Source organism: Rhincodon typus, chromosome 33, assembly GCF_021869965.1.
Source record: "Rhincodon typus isolate 14 chromosome 33, sRhiTyp1.1, whole genome shotgun sequence".
NCBI classification, from domain to species: Eukaryota; Metazoa; Chordata; class Chondrichthyes; order Orectolobiformes; family Rhincodontidae; genus Rhincodon; species Rhincodon typus.
Genome location: NC_063364.1, coordinates 14,860,191 through 14,879,315, shown reverse-complemented (window position 1 = coordinate 14,879,315; position 19,125 = coordinate 14,860,191). Strand labels below are relative to the sequence as shown.

Genomic DNA, 19,125 nt, shown 5'->3' with positions numbered 1-19,125 from the left:
GGTGATTTGTTGCAGCAGACCAGCTGGCTCTGAAGTTGACTACTTTTAAAATTAATAGTTTAAGAGTAGATGATATTCTTTCTTCTTCTTATAAACGACAACTTGTGGATCTTTAGACTTTTTACTCAATCTCCTTTACTGTCTGAGAAAATAACTGTTTGGGACCTGATAGCAAAATGTTTCATTAATGAAGTTAAGCAATTTACTGTTTCTTGGCCAATTTTCTTGGTTTCTTGTTAGTGTGTATTTACAGTGTGTCTCTGTAGGGATAGATGTGAATAAAATAATTCAAGATGATTTTGGGGTTGACACTGCTCTGTGGTGAGCTATTAATTGGTTCATGTCTTCAGGACAAAATTGAGGAGGAATAACAAAATTGAGGAGGAATAACGTTGTCACTGTATAGAACTCAGGAACACGGCTGGAATTGTCTGTTGGATATCAAGTGAGAACATGAGTCTGTTCATCTATAATTCCCTTACAGGTGACTAGTATGCCAAGACTTGTTGGACTCATACGTGAAAACAATTACTGATTAAGGAATGTGAGTAGGTAATCCTTCCAGAACTGTATCCCAATATGTATCTTTACCTTCAGGAAATAGAAAGGCAAAGGCAGAATTATAACAGCACAGAACAGTTTAATTGTTTCAGATTCCTAATAAACCCACTGCACTAACTTTTCTTTTGGTTACAGCTGCCCATCCACTATTCCTCCTTCCTCCTTTATGGTTGCACAGTTTGTAGTGGGTCCTATTTCTCACTATTGCTATCCTGTGACCTTCAAAACTCTTGAATCTAATTTTAATGACACTCCTGTCTTAGCATGTCTATAACTTTATTTTTTTTGCTGACTTTCCAGTCCATTCCCATTTGAACTGAGCTTTTCTCATACAACTGTGGTCCTCCACCCTCTTCACTACCCAAGAAACTTTGGCACAGAAAGCCATATTTAGAGTTGCACCATGTATTGAATCCCACAGCACAAATTACATCAATGTAACAATGTACCACCGCGCAAGTCGTTTCGATCGAAGACTCCAGTTTGAAATTCACATTGATTAAATGATCATTAAAAACATCTGTGACTTTACAGCATTCTCTGAAAAATAAATTCTAAATTTGCTGTTGAATTCCAATGTCACGACTTATTTTTCCTATGCCTTTTAGTTTAGAAGCGCAATAGAAATTCCAGTGGCTGCCTGGTGTTAAATAGCTGTATGTTGGATTATTTGCAGCGGTTGCAAGAAATTTTCATTCCTTTAAAGTTCTAGTCGCAATTTTGAAGTTAAAGCTACAAGAGGACAGAGGGTCATAACAAAGGTCATTTTAGGAATGGTGGAGACAATAACTGTGCAGCATTAACTCTCTATAGTCCTTTTATTAAGATGGTGTGTTATCTTAACGTAAAGATTTCCACTGTTACCACTGTTTGAACTTCTAACAAAGATGGTGTATAATAAATAATGGGTCTGTAGTAGATCTCCTGATAAGTGGTGGCTCTCAGGTTTTATGAGGATTATTTGAATGCACTTCAAGTGTTCTGCATCTAAGCCCTCCTGTAGGTTATCTGGTTTCCAGAAACCATTAAAACAGCAAAAGCTGTGCTTTTGTTTTAGATGATCCATTAACAGCAGCAGCAAAAGTAATGCCATGTAATGAGAGCACTGTATATCCAAGTTAGAGGAGAAACTTTGCCATTTATTCACACATTTATTTACTTCAGCTGATTTTTATTGGGTGTTTCAGTACTTTTTTTTATATGCTAAAAGACCTGAAAGGGAAAAGCAAAGTTTTTTGACTTTTATATCAAAGCTACTGTGAAAATCCTTCCATTATTCTATAAGGTGCTTTACTGACTGTTAAAATTCCTGCAGTATTGTTGCTGTTTTGATAACTTTATTTTGATTTTTCTCCCCCTCCCAGTGACAATTTAAAAGATCTATAGTGTGCTTATTCACCTCACATGCCAATAACTATATCTTGTTAGTAATACATTACTTTACTTAAAAGCTAAGCGGAGGTGCTTTACATTGTAGAGTCTGTAATTTGTCAATATAATTATTTAATCTTTTTCAGTGCAAAGAATTTGCATAGTCATGAGCCTTCAGGTTTTCCTCCAGTATTTGCCCTATTTAATCCTTTTGAACTGATATGTCGAGAGAGATTGAAGGACTGTTTAATTCCAGACACTGGATTGGCAGCTCAGTTATTCCCACTCCAGTTATTTTTCTGACTAGATTACCTCGATTATGATTGAGTGCCAGGAATGAATCTGCACCTCTCTCCTTTTAGAACTGCTGTAATAATCACTACCCTGTTCATTTTAAAAACAATTTGTAATTGAAGATCTTTTCAAGGAAAGAAGTTACAAAAATCTGAATTTCAGCATTCACTTAAGATTAATTGCATAATAAATTGATTAATACAGTCAGACATTATGAGCATGATAAATTGTATAGTGTAATTAATAGATACATAACAGAAATTAAAGCACAGTTCTAATCCCGTGGTTTGTCATGTGTTGCTGACCTACACAGACTGCTCTTAGCTTATCTTGGTAAGAGTGGTAGTGGTGGTGCTACAATTATCCACAGTGCCTCTGGCTAAGGAGGAGAAATATCAGCTTGGTTTGTGCTCCTGATTGCTATCTAGTGACCTCTGCTGGAAAGTGCTCTGGCATGAATATTCTCATGATCAAATAACCTATTGACATTGATTCTCAAGTCTCGCTTTGTGGAGGTGCCAGAACGCTGCCAACGCTGATGGAACTGTGCCCCAGTGATAGTCGCTGACGTCAGATGAAAAGAGAATAAAATTTTGGGTGGGGAAAGCAGAAAAGAGGAAATCATTTTGTTCAGTCAATCTTGATTTTAAAACCATTTAAGTTAAAAGTTTTATAGGACAACTGTCTTTAAAAAATATCAATAGTTTTAATCTACATTTTGCTGATTATATTAGAATTCATTAAGCAAGCCTGAAATATTAAAAAGCTGTGTTTGATAATTACTTGTGTTTTCAGTTCCAGCCTGTTAATAAATTGATTCCTTACCCATTTTGAATTTTCTAAAGGATGTATTATTCAAATTGGGCATTGAATAGGTTTAGGTTTGTACAAATTTATCCATATAGAGCATGTTAAAGGTCATCAAAATGATAAATACTAGTGCTTTGCAATCTTAGAGAAGAAAATCTTAAACCTTATAGAGCTGTGAGGTGATGGATTGGTTGCATTTACGACGAGAGGCCTCGTATTTTAAGTTGCATTGTATAAACTATTGCTGTGAGTAGTATCTCTTTCTGAGGAAGGGCAATTCAGTGTTAACATTAGAGCTTCAGTTGTATCCATTTAATGGAACAGTGACCGGTTCTGGATGACCACTCCGGAGGCCAGCAGACATTTTAAGTCATTTGACATTATGATAAATTGTTCATGGGGCCATCCTTTGGAATTCAACAAGTCAGCAGGGATCCCTTGTAGATAACTTGTTTTGTAGAACAGTATGTGACTTTGTTACCTTTTTGCTTTTTTTATTTCATACTTTTAAGAACAATATTTTTGCCTTTTAATACAGAGAACTATGGTCAAATGCGCAGATGCACAACAACTTAGCAACAAACAATCACATTAACAGCAAAATTTCACTTTCATTTTTGAATGATTATTCAGGTTAATTTTCTTTACAATTGAATAAACTATCTTGAAAGTGTATTGTACTTGAACATGGTGTGTAAATTTCAGAGATCAGGTTTGGCACAACATTAAACATGAATTTCAGAAAAAACATTCCAAAGCAGTAAATCAGTTTTTAAATGAGTAATGAAAATGACCTTAGTGCCAAGCAGTAAAACTAAATAAAACCTATATTATTGCGTTTTTTGTTTAAAAGCAAAGCTAGAGAGAGATGGACTAGGCCCCAGATCCTGGTCACTAGAGAAGAAAGTGGTACCAAGCTAAGGAGTTGGATTTAACTGACACCAACCATGGTTCACCTCAGGTGGCAGACACACCCAGAAAGCCTCAGTGGAATTTGTATGAAAGTGTGGTTTAGAAGCAGGTTGCCTTTCAATGTGGGATTTTCTCCTTTACAGCCTTCTTTCTGGCCAGGTTTTTACAGAGAAAGAGGAGATGGGAAAGCGTATGGGTCCATCTCACTCAGTCTCAGGTTTTGCACACATGCATACTTTGTCTTTTACCACCTTCATTTGAATTCTCTCCCACTCTTTCTTTCTTTGCCCATCACCTCACCCTCACCCTTTGCCCCCCTCCTCACTATCTCCTTCCCTTCCATCCTTTCTCTCCTTCCCTGTCATCCTTTTATTTCTTTGCCTCCAAGCCCCTTGTGGCCTGCTGCACCATCTTGACTGCCTCCTTCAAGGTGCCTTCAGAGGAAAGAGATAGTGGTTCCTGCCTGCCTACCTTTTGTCTCCGTGTCCTAGAGTTACCTGTTCTCCTGATGTAAAGCTGCTCTCACTCTTCCACCTTGCCACTCTTTGTATCTTCATCCACATCTTCCACTTGTGCTTTATAACACTGGCAGCTGAATAGAACCCTATGCTGGGGGAGGCAATGGCCTAGTGGTATTATCACTGGGCTGTTAATCCTAAGACCCAGGTAATGATCTGGGGACCTGGGTTCAAACCCTGCCATGACGGATAGTGAAATTTTGAATTCAATAAAAAATCTGGAATTTTTACCTTAATCTTTATCTAGAATTAAGAGTATAATGATGATCATGAATCTTTTTTGGAAAAAAGATCCGGTTCATTGCCATCCTTACCTGGTCTGACCTACATATGACTCCAGACCCACAGCAATGTGGTTAACCCTGGGCATTTAGGGGTAGGCAAAAGATGCTGGCCTATCCAGCAATACCCTCATGAAGAATTAAAAAGTAAACTGTTGCATATAAGCAAGATTCAATATCATCTTCCTTGGGCAGTTCCTCTGGATCAGTTGCCTCCAGTCCGGTGGAGTGGATACTGAATTGGCTGACTGTCCAATGCATCATCCACAAACTCTGTCTCATGTGCAACAGGTGGTGCTTGAACAATTAGGTAGTTGGTTAAGATTAATGCACACCCTCTGTTTTGATTTAACTTGGCATATTAATGTTGAAGTCCCTTTGGTGCAGTTCTGAACCTTCATTTTAGACAGTTGTAAGCTAGGGTTTCCCATAAGTCAGTGGATATATTTGACTTATTTTAGGATTGCTTTGAGAACATCCACTGTCCTCCTGGGAGTCTCCTGCCATGATCAAATTATGAGTTGAACCCTTGCTTCAGGAATTCGGTATTAGGCATACAAGTGTTATAGAGTTATACAGCATGAAAAGAGACCCTTCGGTCCAACCAGTCCATGCCAACCATAATCCCAAACTAAACTAGTCCCACATGCCTGGACTTGGCCCATATCCCTCCAAACCTTTCCTTTTCAGGTACTTACCTAAAGTCTTTTAAACATTGTGACTGTACCCACATCCACCACCTTCCTCTTGGAGTTCATTCCACACACGAGCCACTCATTTTTTTATATTAAAAAAATGTACATGTCTTTTAAATTTTTCTCCTCTACCTTAAAATGCCCCTAGGTGAAATTCCCCACCTAGGAAAAAGACACCTGCCATTCACCTTGTCTACACCCCTCATGATTTTATAAACCTCTCTACAGTCACCCCTCAACCTCCTATACTGCAGTGAAAAAGCCCCAGCTTGTCCAGCCTCTTCCTGGCAACATCCTGGTAAATTTCTTCTGAGCTCTCTCCAGTGATCAATAATGGCACTTTGATGCTGGGCAAGTTGGCATAAGAGAGGATATTGCTGTTGGACTGCCATTCTTTCCACTTGATTTGGAGGGCCTTGTTAAAGGCACCATATTTAGTAATTCTCAAGTGCTTTGCACTGCCTATTGTAGATCATCCAAGCCTCAAAAAGATAGAGTGAGGGGGATGATTGCAACCTGGTAAGCCATGGACTTAGCCTTGGGCTTGAGAAGCTGGTCCTCAAGTACTATTTTCCTCAGTTACATTGGTGACAAATTTAATTACTACCTCCAATGTCTGCCTTCATCAGGAGTAGGCTGCAAAGGTACAGCAAGTGGATCATGTTTTCCAGGATCTTCAGGGGAGGTGTTATGCTGAGGGAGCTGGTTGAGAGAGGATCATAATTTCCCCAAGTGTTTTAAATAGCTAGCTTTCCAGGGTGTCATATGCTTTGCAGGAGTTAAAAGTGACCTGCAGCTAGAGCTCCGTGACCAATTCAGATTAAGATAGTTGAGAGCTAAACTAAACTATAGGTGAGGATAGCTTGACTCTGAAAGCATAAAGTAGCACTTTTTATGTGGCAAAACATGTTAATTTTAGGACCATAGGAACCTTGTTTCTGATGTTTTTACCTCCTTATTGCCCATGTTTACATTATTATAAATGCCATGGTGTCTGGAATTGTTTCTTGTCTAGAAATTATTCTTTAACTCTTTCTAAATTGCATTACATTTCATCATAGAATCACAGAATCCCTACAGTGTGGAAACAGGCCATTCGGCCCAACAAGTCCACACCAACCCTCCAAGCATTCCACCCAGACCCATCCCTGTATAACCCACCTAATCTACGCATCCCTGAACAGTATGGGCAATTTAGCATGGCCAATCCACCTATCCAGCATATCTTTGGACTGGAGGAAACCGGAGCACCCAGAGGAAACCCACGCAGACACGGGGAGAACATGCAAGCTCCACACAGACAGTTGCCCAAGGCTGGAATCGAACCCGGGTCCCTGGCGCTGTGAGGCAGCTAACCACTGTGCCACCGTGCCGCCCATTTGTAGATTAAACATTAATGTAAATGATTTTATTTTCGAAAATCTTATCGGCTAATTTATGCTGATTTATTCTTAGTTACTATTGACAGTAGGATAAAGATTCTATGCAAGGAGATGCTTGACAATGTACAAAAATATATGGTAACCAACAAAAGAGGAATATGTAAGTTTTTTAATAAAGTATGTTCTGTTTTTCAAATTTTAGATCCTCGCAGAAAATATCATATGCGCTTGCTGGCATACAACTATATGGGTGAAGGCTACCAGGCAGACCAAACTGTAAGCACCCCAGGATGTGTGTGTAAGTGTTTTGATTTTAATTCTCCACTTAGATTTGTGCAGTGAGTTAGTGAACTTCATTTTTAAAAAAGCTTTATTTTAAGCAAGCCTTGCTAGCATACTATCCCCACCCCTAGATCTTTAATCCGGATAGCTAAATGTTAAATGAGAATTCTTGTCATTAGTGCTATTTGTAAACAAAGACCTCCTGTTGATCACAACTAAGGCAGCCAGTAAGTTATGTTAGGATCACCAGCTCCCATCAATCACTTCTGATTTAGAGGAATCTGGAGCCGTGGTTTTGTGTTGTTATAAATAAGATTTTAATTTTGGCTAAGTCAAAGGGGAAAAATGCCTTTATTTATGAAGAATAATAGGTTAGAGTTCCAATTCTCAAGCTGTTCAGAAGTATAACGTGTCACAAAACTCCAAATTCAGGTTGTTAGCAACAGAACAGTATACTGAGGACACAGTAATCCAGTAAATTGGAGATTCTTTTAGTCATTAAACCTTTACTGTTTGTGCTTTTTATATGTCTTCAAGTTACAAGAGTGCTGCTACTGTTTAGACTGGCAAAATCTTCAGAATTTTCTAAATTTATTTACTTTTTTTTGAAAGGAAGTGTTGGGGTGAATAACTTTATTGGTTTTGCTGTAGCATTGAAGTACAAACCCTTTTGTTCAACACCTTTTCCTTCAGTATGTCTGAAAAAAAATTTAGTTTTTAACCAAAGTCTATGTTTTGTTCCAGTTCAGATAACATTAATAATTCGAAGACTGTTCTTAGTGAATTCTTTTTGGCGGTTTGAGGGGGTTGATATCATCTTGTCCCTTGCGCACAGAATTTGCTTGCAACTGTTCTCCGTAGAAACATGTAGGCTTTTTTCAAATTGATAAATACACTTTTCCTGGCAAGTGGTAACTCAAACTCAAACTACTTGTCTGATTTAATTAAATATTGCCAGTATTTAAATATGGTTTTTAAAGCCCAAAACACAGGAATAAGCTATCTTTTTATTTGATAGCTGTTCGGGATCGCATGGTGCCTCCTCCACCTCCGCCTCATCACCTGTATGCAAAAGCCAACAGTTCTTCATCCATCTTCTTACAATGGGGAAAGCCAGCTTTTACTGCTGCAGCAATGATCAACTATACTGTCCGCTGCAACCCTGTGGGACTGCAGAATGCTTCCCTTGTCATGTACCTTCAGACGTAAGTGGCAACCACTGCATATCTAATATTGCAAAGTGATTTAGCTCAGTAACAGTTTAGAATTTGGAATTATTAATAGTACAGTAGAATGGCAGCATCTTCCCATGTAGCAGTACGTGTCATTAAAATCAGTTCTGCTGGAAATTCTCACCAGATCAGGCAGTATCTGAGGAGAGAAATAGTTAATGTTTCAGATCAATTGCCTGATTGAACTTCCTTCAGACTCTGTTCTGATGGAAAGCCATTGACCTAAAATATCAATTCCACAGTTGCTGCCTGACTTGGTGAATATTTCCTTCTGTTTCTCTTTTGTAAGATTTCCAGCATCTGCTGTATTTAATTTTTGAAGCAATGTGTTACTGAGAGTTCTTTCACAGACACACCTGAGCTCTGCCGATATGACTACCTTAAAGAAATTCTGTTGCTTTCTGAAATTGTCAGTTACATCACATTTTGCATCAAAGCCTTGCATTTAATTCAGACTCTGTCTCACTGCCTTCTAAATCGAGAGTGTTTGCACTTCTGAATATAAACTACTTGGAGTCGAAATGGAGTTGCTGAAGAAAGTTGTTTAGGTTTACGCTGTGTATATTAAACGATCGCCTTTAGGCTTTGCAAGCATGTTCATTTGTTATGCCTTGCATTTGTCCATGTCTGCCCAAGGTGATTCTAGATAGTGCTGTTCAGTATCAATCTCCAATTCTCCAGTCTAATCAAACAGTAAACAAGAATGTCAAACAACAAAAATTCTAGTCCCCAGAATGTTACCTCCTTATTGTCCAGCAGTTACAAGAGGAGGATTGGGTCCCTGTGGCATGATACCAGATAGTTGTTTACACTACAAAAGTATGGCAGTTTCAACCAGCAAGTATCAATGCAGCTTTTAATTAAATAGAACTGTTAAAGACAAGCACCATAAACTTTCAGTTCCGATTCTCTTTTTAAGATATAGTTCTAAACCAGCTTTTGTTAAACAGTTCTGAACTTATCTTTGTTACAAATGGGACACTTACATTGTTAGCAGATTGTGGCTGCTGTGTTACTGTCTTCCTTGGGAGAGTCAATCAACTTTTCCTTTTCTCTCTTCCTCATATCTTTTTACTATTCTCTTTGAAGCATTGGAGTTGAGTGTCTTTTCACATTGCTTTGGTACTATTATAATATTGCCAATCCCACAGTCTAAAATGTCTAGTGAATGATTCAGATCCTAAAAGGCTATTTTGCATTTGTCAGACACTATTAAAACTGACAAAAGGATACATGAAAACAAAAATAGTATTTCCTTCTTTCAACTCATCAAATTTACATCCTTAGCTGTTTAAAAAGGGGGTACCTATGTTGTCAAAAGAATATTGTTCTTCCTTTTTGAAGCACTATTTTGTAGTCTGCCATAGATGAAAGCTAACATAATGTTGTCGTGTGCTGGATACACTGAAGGAGACCGTTGATTTTAAATAAAAATCCTTTTAACATGAGCCACAAAAAATTTGGATTGGCATACTGGAACTTGGCAGATATACAGCAGCCACTGACTGACCATAACTAGCATTTTCAAGTTTATTTTTTTTAAAACCTGCTGTCCTGTTCATTTGATACAACCCTGAATAGATCTGTTTGCTTTAATGCAACATTACCCCACCTAGCCTCTTCCAAAATTAAGTAGAATAATGGTTATAAACAAATATTAATATAAATATAAATATTATCCTGATCCAAGCATAGAATTACAATTCTCCAAATTCTCTTTATATTTAATTCCTTTGGAGAGAATTTTAACCTACAATCTTAACACTTAAATCCTTTTTTAAAAATGTGTAGCAACAGTGAGCTATCAAATTTCACCATCGACCATTTTGAATGTCATTTGAATGAATTGTACCTTATTTTGATTCATTTGAATTGATGAATGAATTATATTTGTCTACCATTTGTTAGATATCTCCACAATATTAGAATTTTACAATAAATTCTAAATGCTTATGAGCTGATTTTAAGCTTGATTTGTCACAACTTGTTTGGCATTTATAAATACAGTCAGAAAAGCCTTCTAAAAATCAAACTTTCTCTATTCCGATAGATTAATAACTGCATTTTATTTCAATTCAAATAGGTCAGAAACACACATGCTTGTTCACGGTCTACAACCGTTCACCAAGTATGAGTTTGCTGTGCGTCTTCATGCAGACCAACTCTCCAGCCCCTGGAGCCCTGTGGTTTATCAGCTTACATTGCCAGAAGGTAAAGACAGCGTCAAACCTCTTAGTCTTCCAGAAATTGAAATAACCCAATAGCACATTACTTAAAAGCAAATTGTTGCCTTGCTTTTGACTATACATAGTGCAGTGCAGAACTTTGATAAGTAAGTAATTGCTTGGTAGTACAGAATTTAAACGTTGCTGAAAGGAGACAGGAAGTCAAAGCTCAGCAGGAAATGTTGATTGGTTAGGATGCTGCAATAGGAATGCAGCAGAGATTAGTGGTCAATGTGCCTCCTTTCCCAATGAGAGAAATGCAATGAGTGTATAAGTTTGTTTTGCCTAAGTAAAGCAGGCTCCTGTGTATTAATATAATGTTGTTTCCAGAATGCACGAAAGTCTACCTGCCTTGCCTGAGACTCACGACAGATGACAACCTCTTGGTCTGCTGTATCAATTCACGTTCCTTTTCATTGTGATCAGTGCTGTATGGAAAGGATTCATTTTTGTGTCCCTGTTTAGCAATGTTTAAGATTTGAGGAATGAACAAAGTATTAATTCATCATTGATACAGGAGAATATCGGGAAATTTACTGAAAATAGCAGTAACTTGTCACAATTGTAATTTTTCAGATGCATAGGTTATAACCCCATCCAAAGGAAATATTTAACCAACCAGGCTTCATAGTTCATGAAGTCTATTGAAGATCTTAAGCTGTGTCATTCTGATAGCTGTAATTAATACTAAATTTGTTAAAAGTTAACAACCTGCCAATCTCCGTTCCCATAAGTTCTAGTTCTTGCACAAAATCTATCTGTATTGTGATCATCATTTCAAGGATTCTATAAGAAGTTTCTCAGAATTTAAAACCAGTTCTTTAGAAGTTTATGAACTATTTCTGCCACAGCTCCGGTCAATCCACCTTCAAGTGTAAAAGTCACATTAATAGAAGAAGGAACTGCTCTAATTTCTTGGAAACCCCCGGAAGATACCAACACTGCTATCACCCGTTACACCATCCTTTACGCTTCTAGAAAGGCCTGGATTGCTGGCGAGTGGCAAATGCTTCATAGGGAAGGTGAGCTTTACTTAGCACACATAAATTTATTTTACCTGTATACATCTGACTGTGGAAACTACTGAATCATCAATTTCATTAATTTTAATAATTAGCAGGACTACCTGTATGAGGACTGCTTAATAAAATACATCTAATATGGTTCTGAGAGGAGAAGATCTTGCTAGCTGAACCTGTAATTTTTTTGAGAATTTCCACTCCAAGTGGACAGTGAAGGTGACACGAGGGTAATTACTGATGAGGAAGACGTATAGGCCCAATCTAGTTCATAAGGCCCTACAACCCTGCCAGTGTTGGGCTACTAGTACCTTTCTGGATGGATTTGCATTACAAAATTTTGACCTTCATGATCCAGTCCATTTTCTGATCACTATTTATGTGAGGAAGAACTTTCTGATATTAGACCTAAATTTTCATCCTCCTAGATTGACTGTGTCCCCTGTCAATAAGTTGCAACTCAGGTGGAAAAATCAAACTGACTGATAGAAAACTTTAGGAATGTGTTAGGACAGTGACCTTGGATGGCATGGTGTGTACGCTCAGTGGAGTGCAAAATGGCTTAGTGCCAGAGACCATAATGTGCTTGATCTATGACATGGACTTGAATGCAAGATCCATACTATATTTCATAACTAAATTATGTTAATTATTGTATTCATATCTGTCCAAGTCGGATAATCTTGGGCCTCTACTAAGAGGGCTGTTGCATACAGTCACAGGGCAACACGGTGGCTCAGTGGGTAGCATTGCTGCCTTACAGCACCAGGGAGCTGGATTCAATTCCACCGTCAGGTGACTATCTATGTGGAGTTTGCACATTCTCCCTGTGTCTGTTTGGGTTTCCGCTGGGTGCTCCGGTTTCCCCCCGCAGTCCAAAGATGCGCAAGTTAGGTGGATTAGCCATGCTTAATTGCCCATAGTGTCCAGGGATGTGTAGATTAAATGGATTAGCAATGGGGAAAGTGCAGGGTTATAGGGATAGGCTGGCGGGGGGTGAGTCTGAGTGGAATTCTCTTCAGAGTTGGTGTGCACCTGTTGGGCAAAATGGCCTGTTTCCACACTGTAGGGATTCTATAAGAAAAACAAATAACATTCTCCAGGACTCTTGCTTTAGATACATTTCCTTGTGGTGCAGCACATTTGTATTAGGTGCAGAACTGTGCAAATTGATACTATTTGAAATTGAAATTAAAATAAGAGTGATACTATGTTATTTGCCATGCTATACGCTGATTCTGCATTCACTGCACTTTAATTGTTGATCTATTATTGTCATCTTTGTTTTTAGGAACAATTACTATGGCTTTGCTGGAGAACCTCCTTCCAGGAAATGTCTATCTCATTCAAATATCTGCATCTAATGAAGTAGGAGAAGGACCGTTTTCAAACGCTATAGAGCTAGCAATCCCTGTGAAGGAAACCATATACTTTAGCCAGGGACCTAAGTGGCCTGACTCTCGCAATAGTGGAGATGCCAAAGGTCAGTAAACAGTTTGCTGCCATTAGGCATGTGTGTAACTATTGTAATGGATTAGGCCTTTCTGACAAGATCTCTCTTAAAAGTAGACTCAACGGGTGTAGTTGTCAATGAAATGCTGTTAGAATGAGTTACAAAGAATCTAAACCGACAATCTAAATCAGGTTGGACTTCATATTATCCCACTGGGAATTAACAACTATGCATAATTATTATGCTTGAGAGCTTTTGCATGTGTAATAGCTTCAATTGTGAAATTTTATGCTCACCGTGCAGAAGTAAACCTCCACCCTTTGGCATGACTGCACATCAGTGGTGGAGGGAAATAAAGCAGCATTGAAGTGATCTGAATGCAATCTGTCTGGGACATTGTGTTAGTAAAAGCTAGGGGGAAACCTTCTGGCAAAGCCTCAATGTTTGAATTCTGTGCCACCACAATCATCTTGCTGTATACAGTAATCTAGATGGTTTAACGCCCTCCAAGAATTAGTTATTCATTTCTGCCTAGATACCCTTCATAAACTGTTGGTGACAACAGAAACCTTTTCTGAAAATTATCCATTCTTATTTAAATGTGCAAAATGCTTTTTTCATAAAGATTTGACATTTAATTGTTTTGTATTTGAGGCTTCTGTTCTCATGTTGATGTTGATATACTCAATGATATAACTGTATGGTGTTAACAATGAGATATCTTGTCACATCTGTATGAATCTGTTTGATTTTCGCCATTGAAATCAGCAGTAGAATTGAGATAAAATCACACTATAACTGAAGATATTTGAGGCACTTTTAAATTTAATTGTTCTAATGTCTATTATTTTTTTTTACTGAAGTAAACTCTGATGTATTTTACCACCTGGACCAAAAGTCAATGACTGGAATTATTGTTGGAGTTTGCATAGCCCTAACTTGTATCATCATCTGCGTTCTTATCCTCCTTTATCGAAGCAAAGCAAGGTATCGTTTGAAAGCACACTGTTTAGGCCACAATACAAAGTATTATCATTAATGAGCAATGATTATATTAGATTTATTGTCAAAGTATTTAATCTAATTGTGTCGGAAACTAGATTGTTCAGTAAAATTTTGGCCTTGTACCTCAAATCCTGCAATTCCTGTCATTGATCATACAGCATGATGATGTTAAAATATAATTTGTACACTCTCTGCTTTAATTTAACAGTTGCAGTTGGATCACCTATAAAGCAAAGACAAAGTGATGCCAGTGCACTTAATATTAATGATCCAAGTCGCACATATAGGACTGGTTATCAATTAGTATATTAGGATATTTCCTCTTCTGCAATAGCCTATATTTAACTTGACTCATCCATTTATCATTTGAATTGGGGATTACTTGAATATATTATATTCAGTACTGAATACTTATCAGTAGATGTCATTATTAAATATCACATATTTGACAAGTTAAATTTTCATAGTCAACTTTTATTTACCCAGGAAATCTTCTGCAATCAAGGCTGAGCAACAAGGAAATGTACAGATGGCACGTGTGACAAGACCACTGGTTAACACGACCCATATTATTAAGAGTCAGACTGAGCAGGAAACTGTGGAAACCTTAATGCCAATGATGCCTGAAAATGTCTTTTTGGATACCAAGGTAATAAACGTTATATCTACATTGATTTCTACCTTCCCTAACTCTTGCATTTGATAGTAGCCCTCTCTTGAGCTGAATGAGGAAGCCCGTCAAAAGTTTTAATACCAGTGCATGTTCCTTTGAATTGAAGCTGAGAGATATCACATGTTTCATTTCCTAAACTCTAACTGTGGTCACGCAGGTCAGACAATTGCCCACATGCTCCCTTTCTGACCTGAGATCCATTCCTGGTGCATCACTGCCATTTATACTGCATCATCTGAAACTGTTGGAATGGGTTGTATTCCTTGATGTTGATTTATAACTGCTTCCCCAGTCATCAGAACTTCTTAAAAAAAAACTCTGAAATGGAAATTGTAGAATTCCAGTCAAGGATGAGATCTTTATTTTAGGGCTTTTAATATTTTCAGGACTACTATTTGGTATTCAGGGGTCCACCTCTGCTACCTCCACATAGGTAACTGCTATTCACATGTGACCTGCAACGACATTGGGCTGATCAATGATGGGAGACATTGCAGTCATGCTCAATAATGTCGTTATTCAATTATACACGTACATGCACTTTCCAGTTGGGGTTAGAGAATAGCTATTGGGAACAGGAACCCAGCATTGTTTTTCTTATTGCTGTTAAAGAATTGCATTTTTATAATGTTGTATACAATCTGTGATTTATGTCCAGTGAAATACTTTCAAAGTGTAGTCACTTCTACTTGTAATATAGGTCAGCTAATTCAGCCTGGACTGGAGGTTAGATCTGGAACTTTGCTGTTTTGCTGTTTATGCCAGCTTCTGGTCAGGAGAGGCTAGAATGAGCCTTCCTTAGCTCCAATGTTCCCTAACCCTTGGAGCAGCAGCAAGTGGACATTTTAGCAAGGGCAGATCAGAAGACTGGGAGGCAAATTACATGTAAGGAGTGGAAGTGGCTAGCAGAACGTGATAAAAGGGAAGGAAATAGGCACAATACATGTAGGAGATGGGAAGTAAGTTGAGAGTAAATATATGAATTACAACCCTTAACTTCTCGCCCTTGAAAAATGTTTATCTCTTGTTTTATCATGTGTTTTTCGAGTCTATAATGTGGAAGTATTTTGTTATCTTTTTCTTTTGGTGCATTTGTGGTATCAGCTCTGTACTTGTGTTTACACCTCCAGAAAATGAATGAAAATATTGGGATAGGGCAGAAATTAAAATCAGGGAAACTTTGATCAGAATATCATATCGTTAAAAACTAACAAAAGTTCAGTCAGCATTAATTTCATGTTCTTCCAACCTTGTGGTTGGAACTGAATGAAATTGGTCAGCTTCATATTGGTCAGATGGGTTGGAGCAGCTATCGTTTCTGGAACTGGGATCCACAGAAGTAAGTGTAACTCAGACACTCTGTTTCTCTATAATAGCTGTGATCGAGCAAAAAGTATACCCTCTGAATGTATTCTATTACATCCAACAGGGTGGATCTGATATGATCATTCGGAGCTCTACTCACGTAAACAAAAAAGTGAAAAAATGGTCATTTTTCGGGTCAACGAAAAAATCGGTGAAGATGCACAAAGAGAAGCAGGTGAAGTTTGGAACCGATCTCTTGAAATGACCCTAGCTTCCTTTTTAAAAGCATCAATTAGGTAGACACACAACAGAGAAAGGAATTGAAGTCCATGCTTAAGAGGGGGGGGGCGGTGGGGGTAGAGATGCGTTTAGAATGTTGGCAATGATTGGTGTGTTTCTCCATGTACATCTTGTCTAATCATTTGTGGTGTGGAATACACATTCTTTTTAAATGGAAATACTCTTCAGCTGATGATTCATGCATTTCAAACAATTGGGTTTACTGATGCTACCTGAAGCAGTCTTAGAATTTCTTGAGCTTAACAGTTTACCATCATATTAAAATCAGAGTTCAGTAGATGAGAATTGAAGGCTTGACCTGACTTAGCAAATATCCTGCATTTCTATACTTTAGGGATGATTATTCTCAATCACCCCTAATTAAGTTTCTGTTGAAAAAGTTATAAATAGTCCAATAATGGCTGCCTGCAGTTGAAGGTGTATCAGTCGTCCTGGTGCAATACACAGCACTTACCTTATAATTGTTTTAAATACATTTCATGCTATCCCTCTCTCCAAACTTGGCTTTTGGCCTTCTGCATTTCTTTTGAATTAATCAGTTTTCTAATGCAATTGTTCAGATTTAGGTGTACATATATTGCCCAAGCACAACACTGTTTGTATCAACAGTCCTCGTAAAATCAGCTTACATTGCCTATCATATAAAAGGAGTTGTAAGTACTTGCTTAATGTAACTGATGCCATTCTTTTACTAGCAGCCAGTAAGAAGACATGGACGAGGCATGAGTTCTTACCAGCTGACTGGCTTGATCTGCGAAGAATCGGGTGCCTCAATACTCGTTCCACCGACATCATTGCGGGCTGTGTTCGGCACTGCAGGAGATGCAGAATATTCTCATAACAGTGACGGAAGTCATGAAACTGGAGATTCGGGCAGATACTCGCATGATTCTAGGGAGGAAATGGAAATGGCTCACCTTTCTTCTGTCACATGTACTACACCTACCTTCTTGGGACCATTTATCCAGGCAGAAACGGCCAGTGTTCCTGTCCCGTCTACCTCCGAGGAAGCTCAATGCCTGTTGATTGGTTCTCCTTCTGCTACCTCAGACCTATTGGCATCACCTGAAGTACGTCAAATGCCTTCTTCAAAAACTGTCCGTGAAAATACTGACAATGAGTTTCCAGTTTGAATTACCCGATCCAGTTTGACCGTAATTTATCTGTACTATGGACAATGTGCAGTGAGCCAAAGAACATTCTGGAATGGAAATCTGGGTTTTTTTAAAATCACTCCAGGTTCTTACATGTTTTTGTTTTATGAATGTTACATTTTTTGTTTTACCCACCATGAATGTCTGTATGTCAAAAATGTGAAAAGGATCGTTGCATTTCTTTTGATTTTATTTTGAAAGGTATATCACTGGAGCAGAAACAATATTTCAGGCTTTCTGCTTAAAAAAAATCTACCTCAATGTACCTGATGGTAAACTCCAGTATTTAACAGATATTTGATTCCATCGTCTAATAGTTGATACTTTCTTTAAAAAATGTCTTTTTGCTGAAAGAAATGTTTGTTGATGTTCTGCTGTGATTTAGGGGTTGTAAGGACATTGCCATGAGAGTGTTTAACTAAAGCTCTGTTTACGTGAACAAGTATCATTCTAAATGAGCCCCAAATGCAGCACCTTTTGAGCTGAAGTTGTCTTGATTCACATGTCCTTTAATTATTTTTGTATATGAGGTAAAGAACGGATCCAGTCATATGTTTGAGCGTATTTAAGTCACAGTCCCAATCTATGAAACTTAATATGATCACTTTCCACAGCTGTTTGTGCATAATACAGATTTACATAGAGCTGTGAAAAGTGTAAAGTATGTTTGATCAAAAGGAAGAGGAAATGCTGTTGTTTGAATGATTTGGAACAGAAGAGATGAACATCTATGCAGTATAACATCCATGTGCTGAGTAACTTTGCCTATGCTGCTAATTTGAAAGGCATCTAAACTATGAAGTGATGCTCAACAAACAGAATGAATGAATTCTTATCCAATCTGAGCCCAAATGTTTGGGTACACTTCAGTTTTACTGAATATCTGTTAGGAAGCGCAACAGCCAAAGTGAAGCAGGCCAGGATAAATGAGGATGATTACTGAGATGTTTCCTATCCTAGAAAGTGGAGAGTACAGTGCAGGGGGAGAGAAATAGCTTTTGCTGTGACTTGTATCCATTGCCCAACTGTCCTTGTTGAATTCGGATTTAATGCATTATATTAGATACTCTTAGAACTAATTACATATGGTAAGTGCCCATTCCAGCTTGTGCACCACATTCGTGCGTATACTCAATCACATCTATTTTCAAATCATTTATTTTTGGACAACCTTTATAGTTTACATGAATTTAAAATTCCCTCCCTTTTATCATGGTGATTTCTAAGAATGTCACCTTTTAAGAGATTAAACTGAATTTTTATACAAATAAAATGATTGTTCCAAGGGAAATTTTCTATGACGTAGTAATATATTTAATTAGCATGTTGATTTCTAGTTTTGCTTTTCAGCACCATTTCAAGTGGATTATTTCCTCAAACTGATGTCCTGAAACAATTATGACAAGCTTCACAAATAGAAAAAATCATGAGCTAGAAATGCTTATTGATGCTGCTCGACTTAAAGGGAGAAACATGAAGAATTCTTTCCACTAGATAACTTCATTTACACCAATTCTATTGATTATTTGAACACAGGATTAATAACAGGAGTTTGAAAACAAAAAAAGCTCATTTTTATCTTCCCCCACCCCCCAAAAAAGTCAGTATTCCATAGTTATAGCACGAAATACTTAACTCTGTTCCCCATTTGTG

The 19,125-nt window shown here is 37.8% G+C and overlaps 1 protein-coding gene across 1 annotated transcript in view; it reads left to right on the top strand.

The window, feature by feature from the left end:
• Window positions 1-17,503, top strand: part of prtga (protogenin homolog a (Gallus gallus)) — a 116,729-nt gene extending 99,226 nt beyond the window's left edge. Inside the window, exons 6-14 of the mRNA XM_048615721.1 lie at window positions 7,027-7,122; window positions 8,125-8,311; window positions 10,422-10,549; window positions 11,415-11,585; window positions 12,874-13,065; window positions 13,899-14,022; window positions 14,527-14,689; window positions 16,143-16,253; window positions 17,014-17,503. Coding sequence (XP_048471678.1) covers window positions 7,027-7,122; window positions 8,125-8,311; window positions 10,422-10,549; window positions 11,415-11,585; window positions 12,874-13,065; window positions 13,899-14,022; window positions 14,527-14,689; window positions 16,143-16,253; window positions 17,014-17,451 — 1,610 coding nt within the window. The 3' untranslated portion in view covers window positions 17,452-17,503. The remainder of the gene's footprint in view (window positions 1-7,026; window positions 7,123-8,124; window positions 8,312-10,421; window positions 10,550-11,414; window positions 11,586-12,873; window positions 13,066-13,898; window positions 14,023-14,526; window positions 14,690-16,142; window positions 16,254-17,013) is intronic.
• The last annotated feature ends 1,622 nt before the right edge of the window (window positions 17,504-19,125 follow it).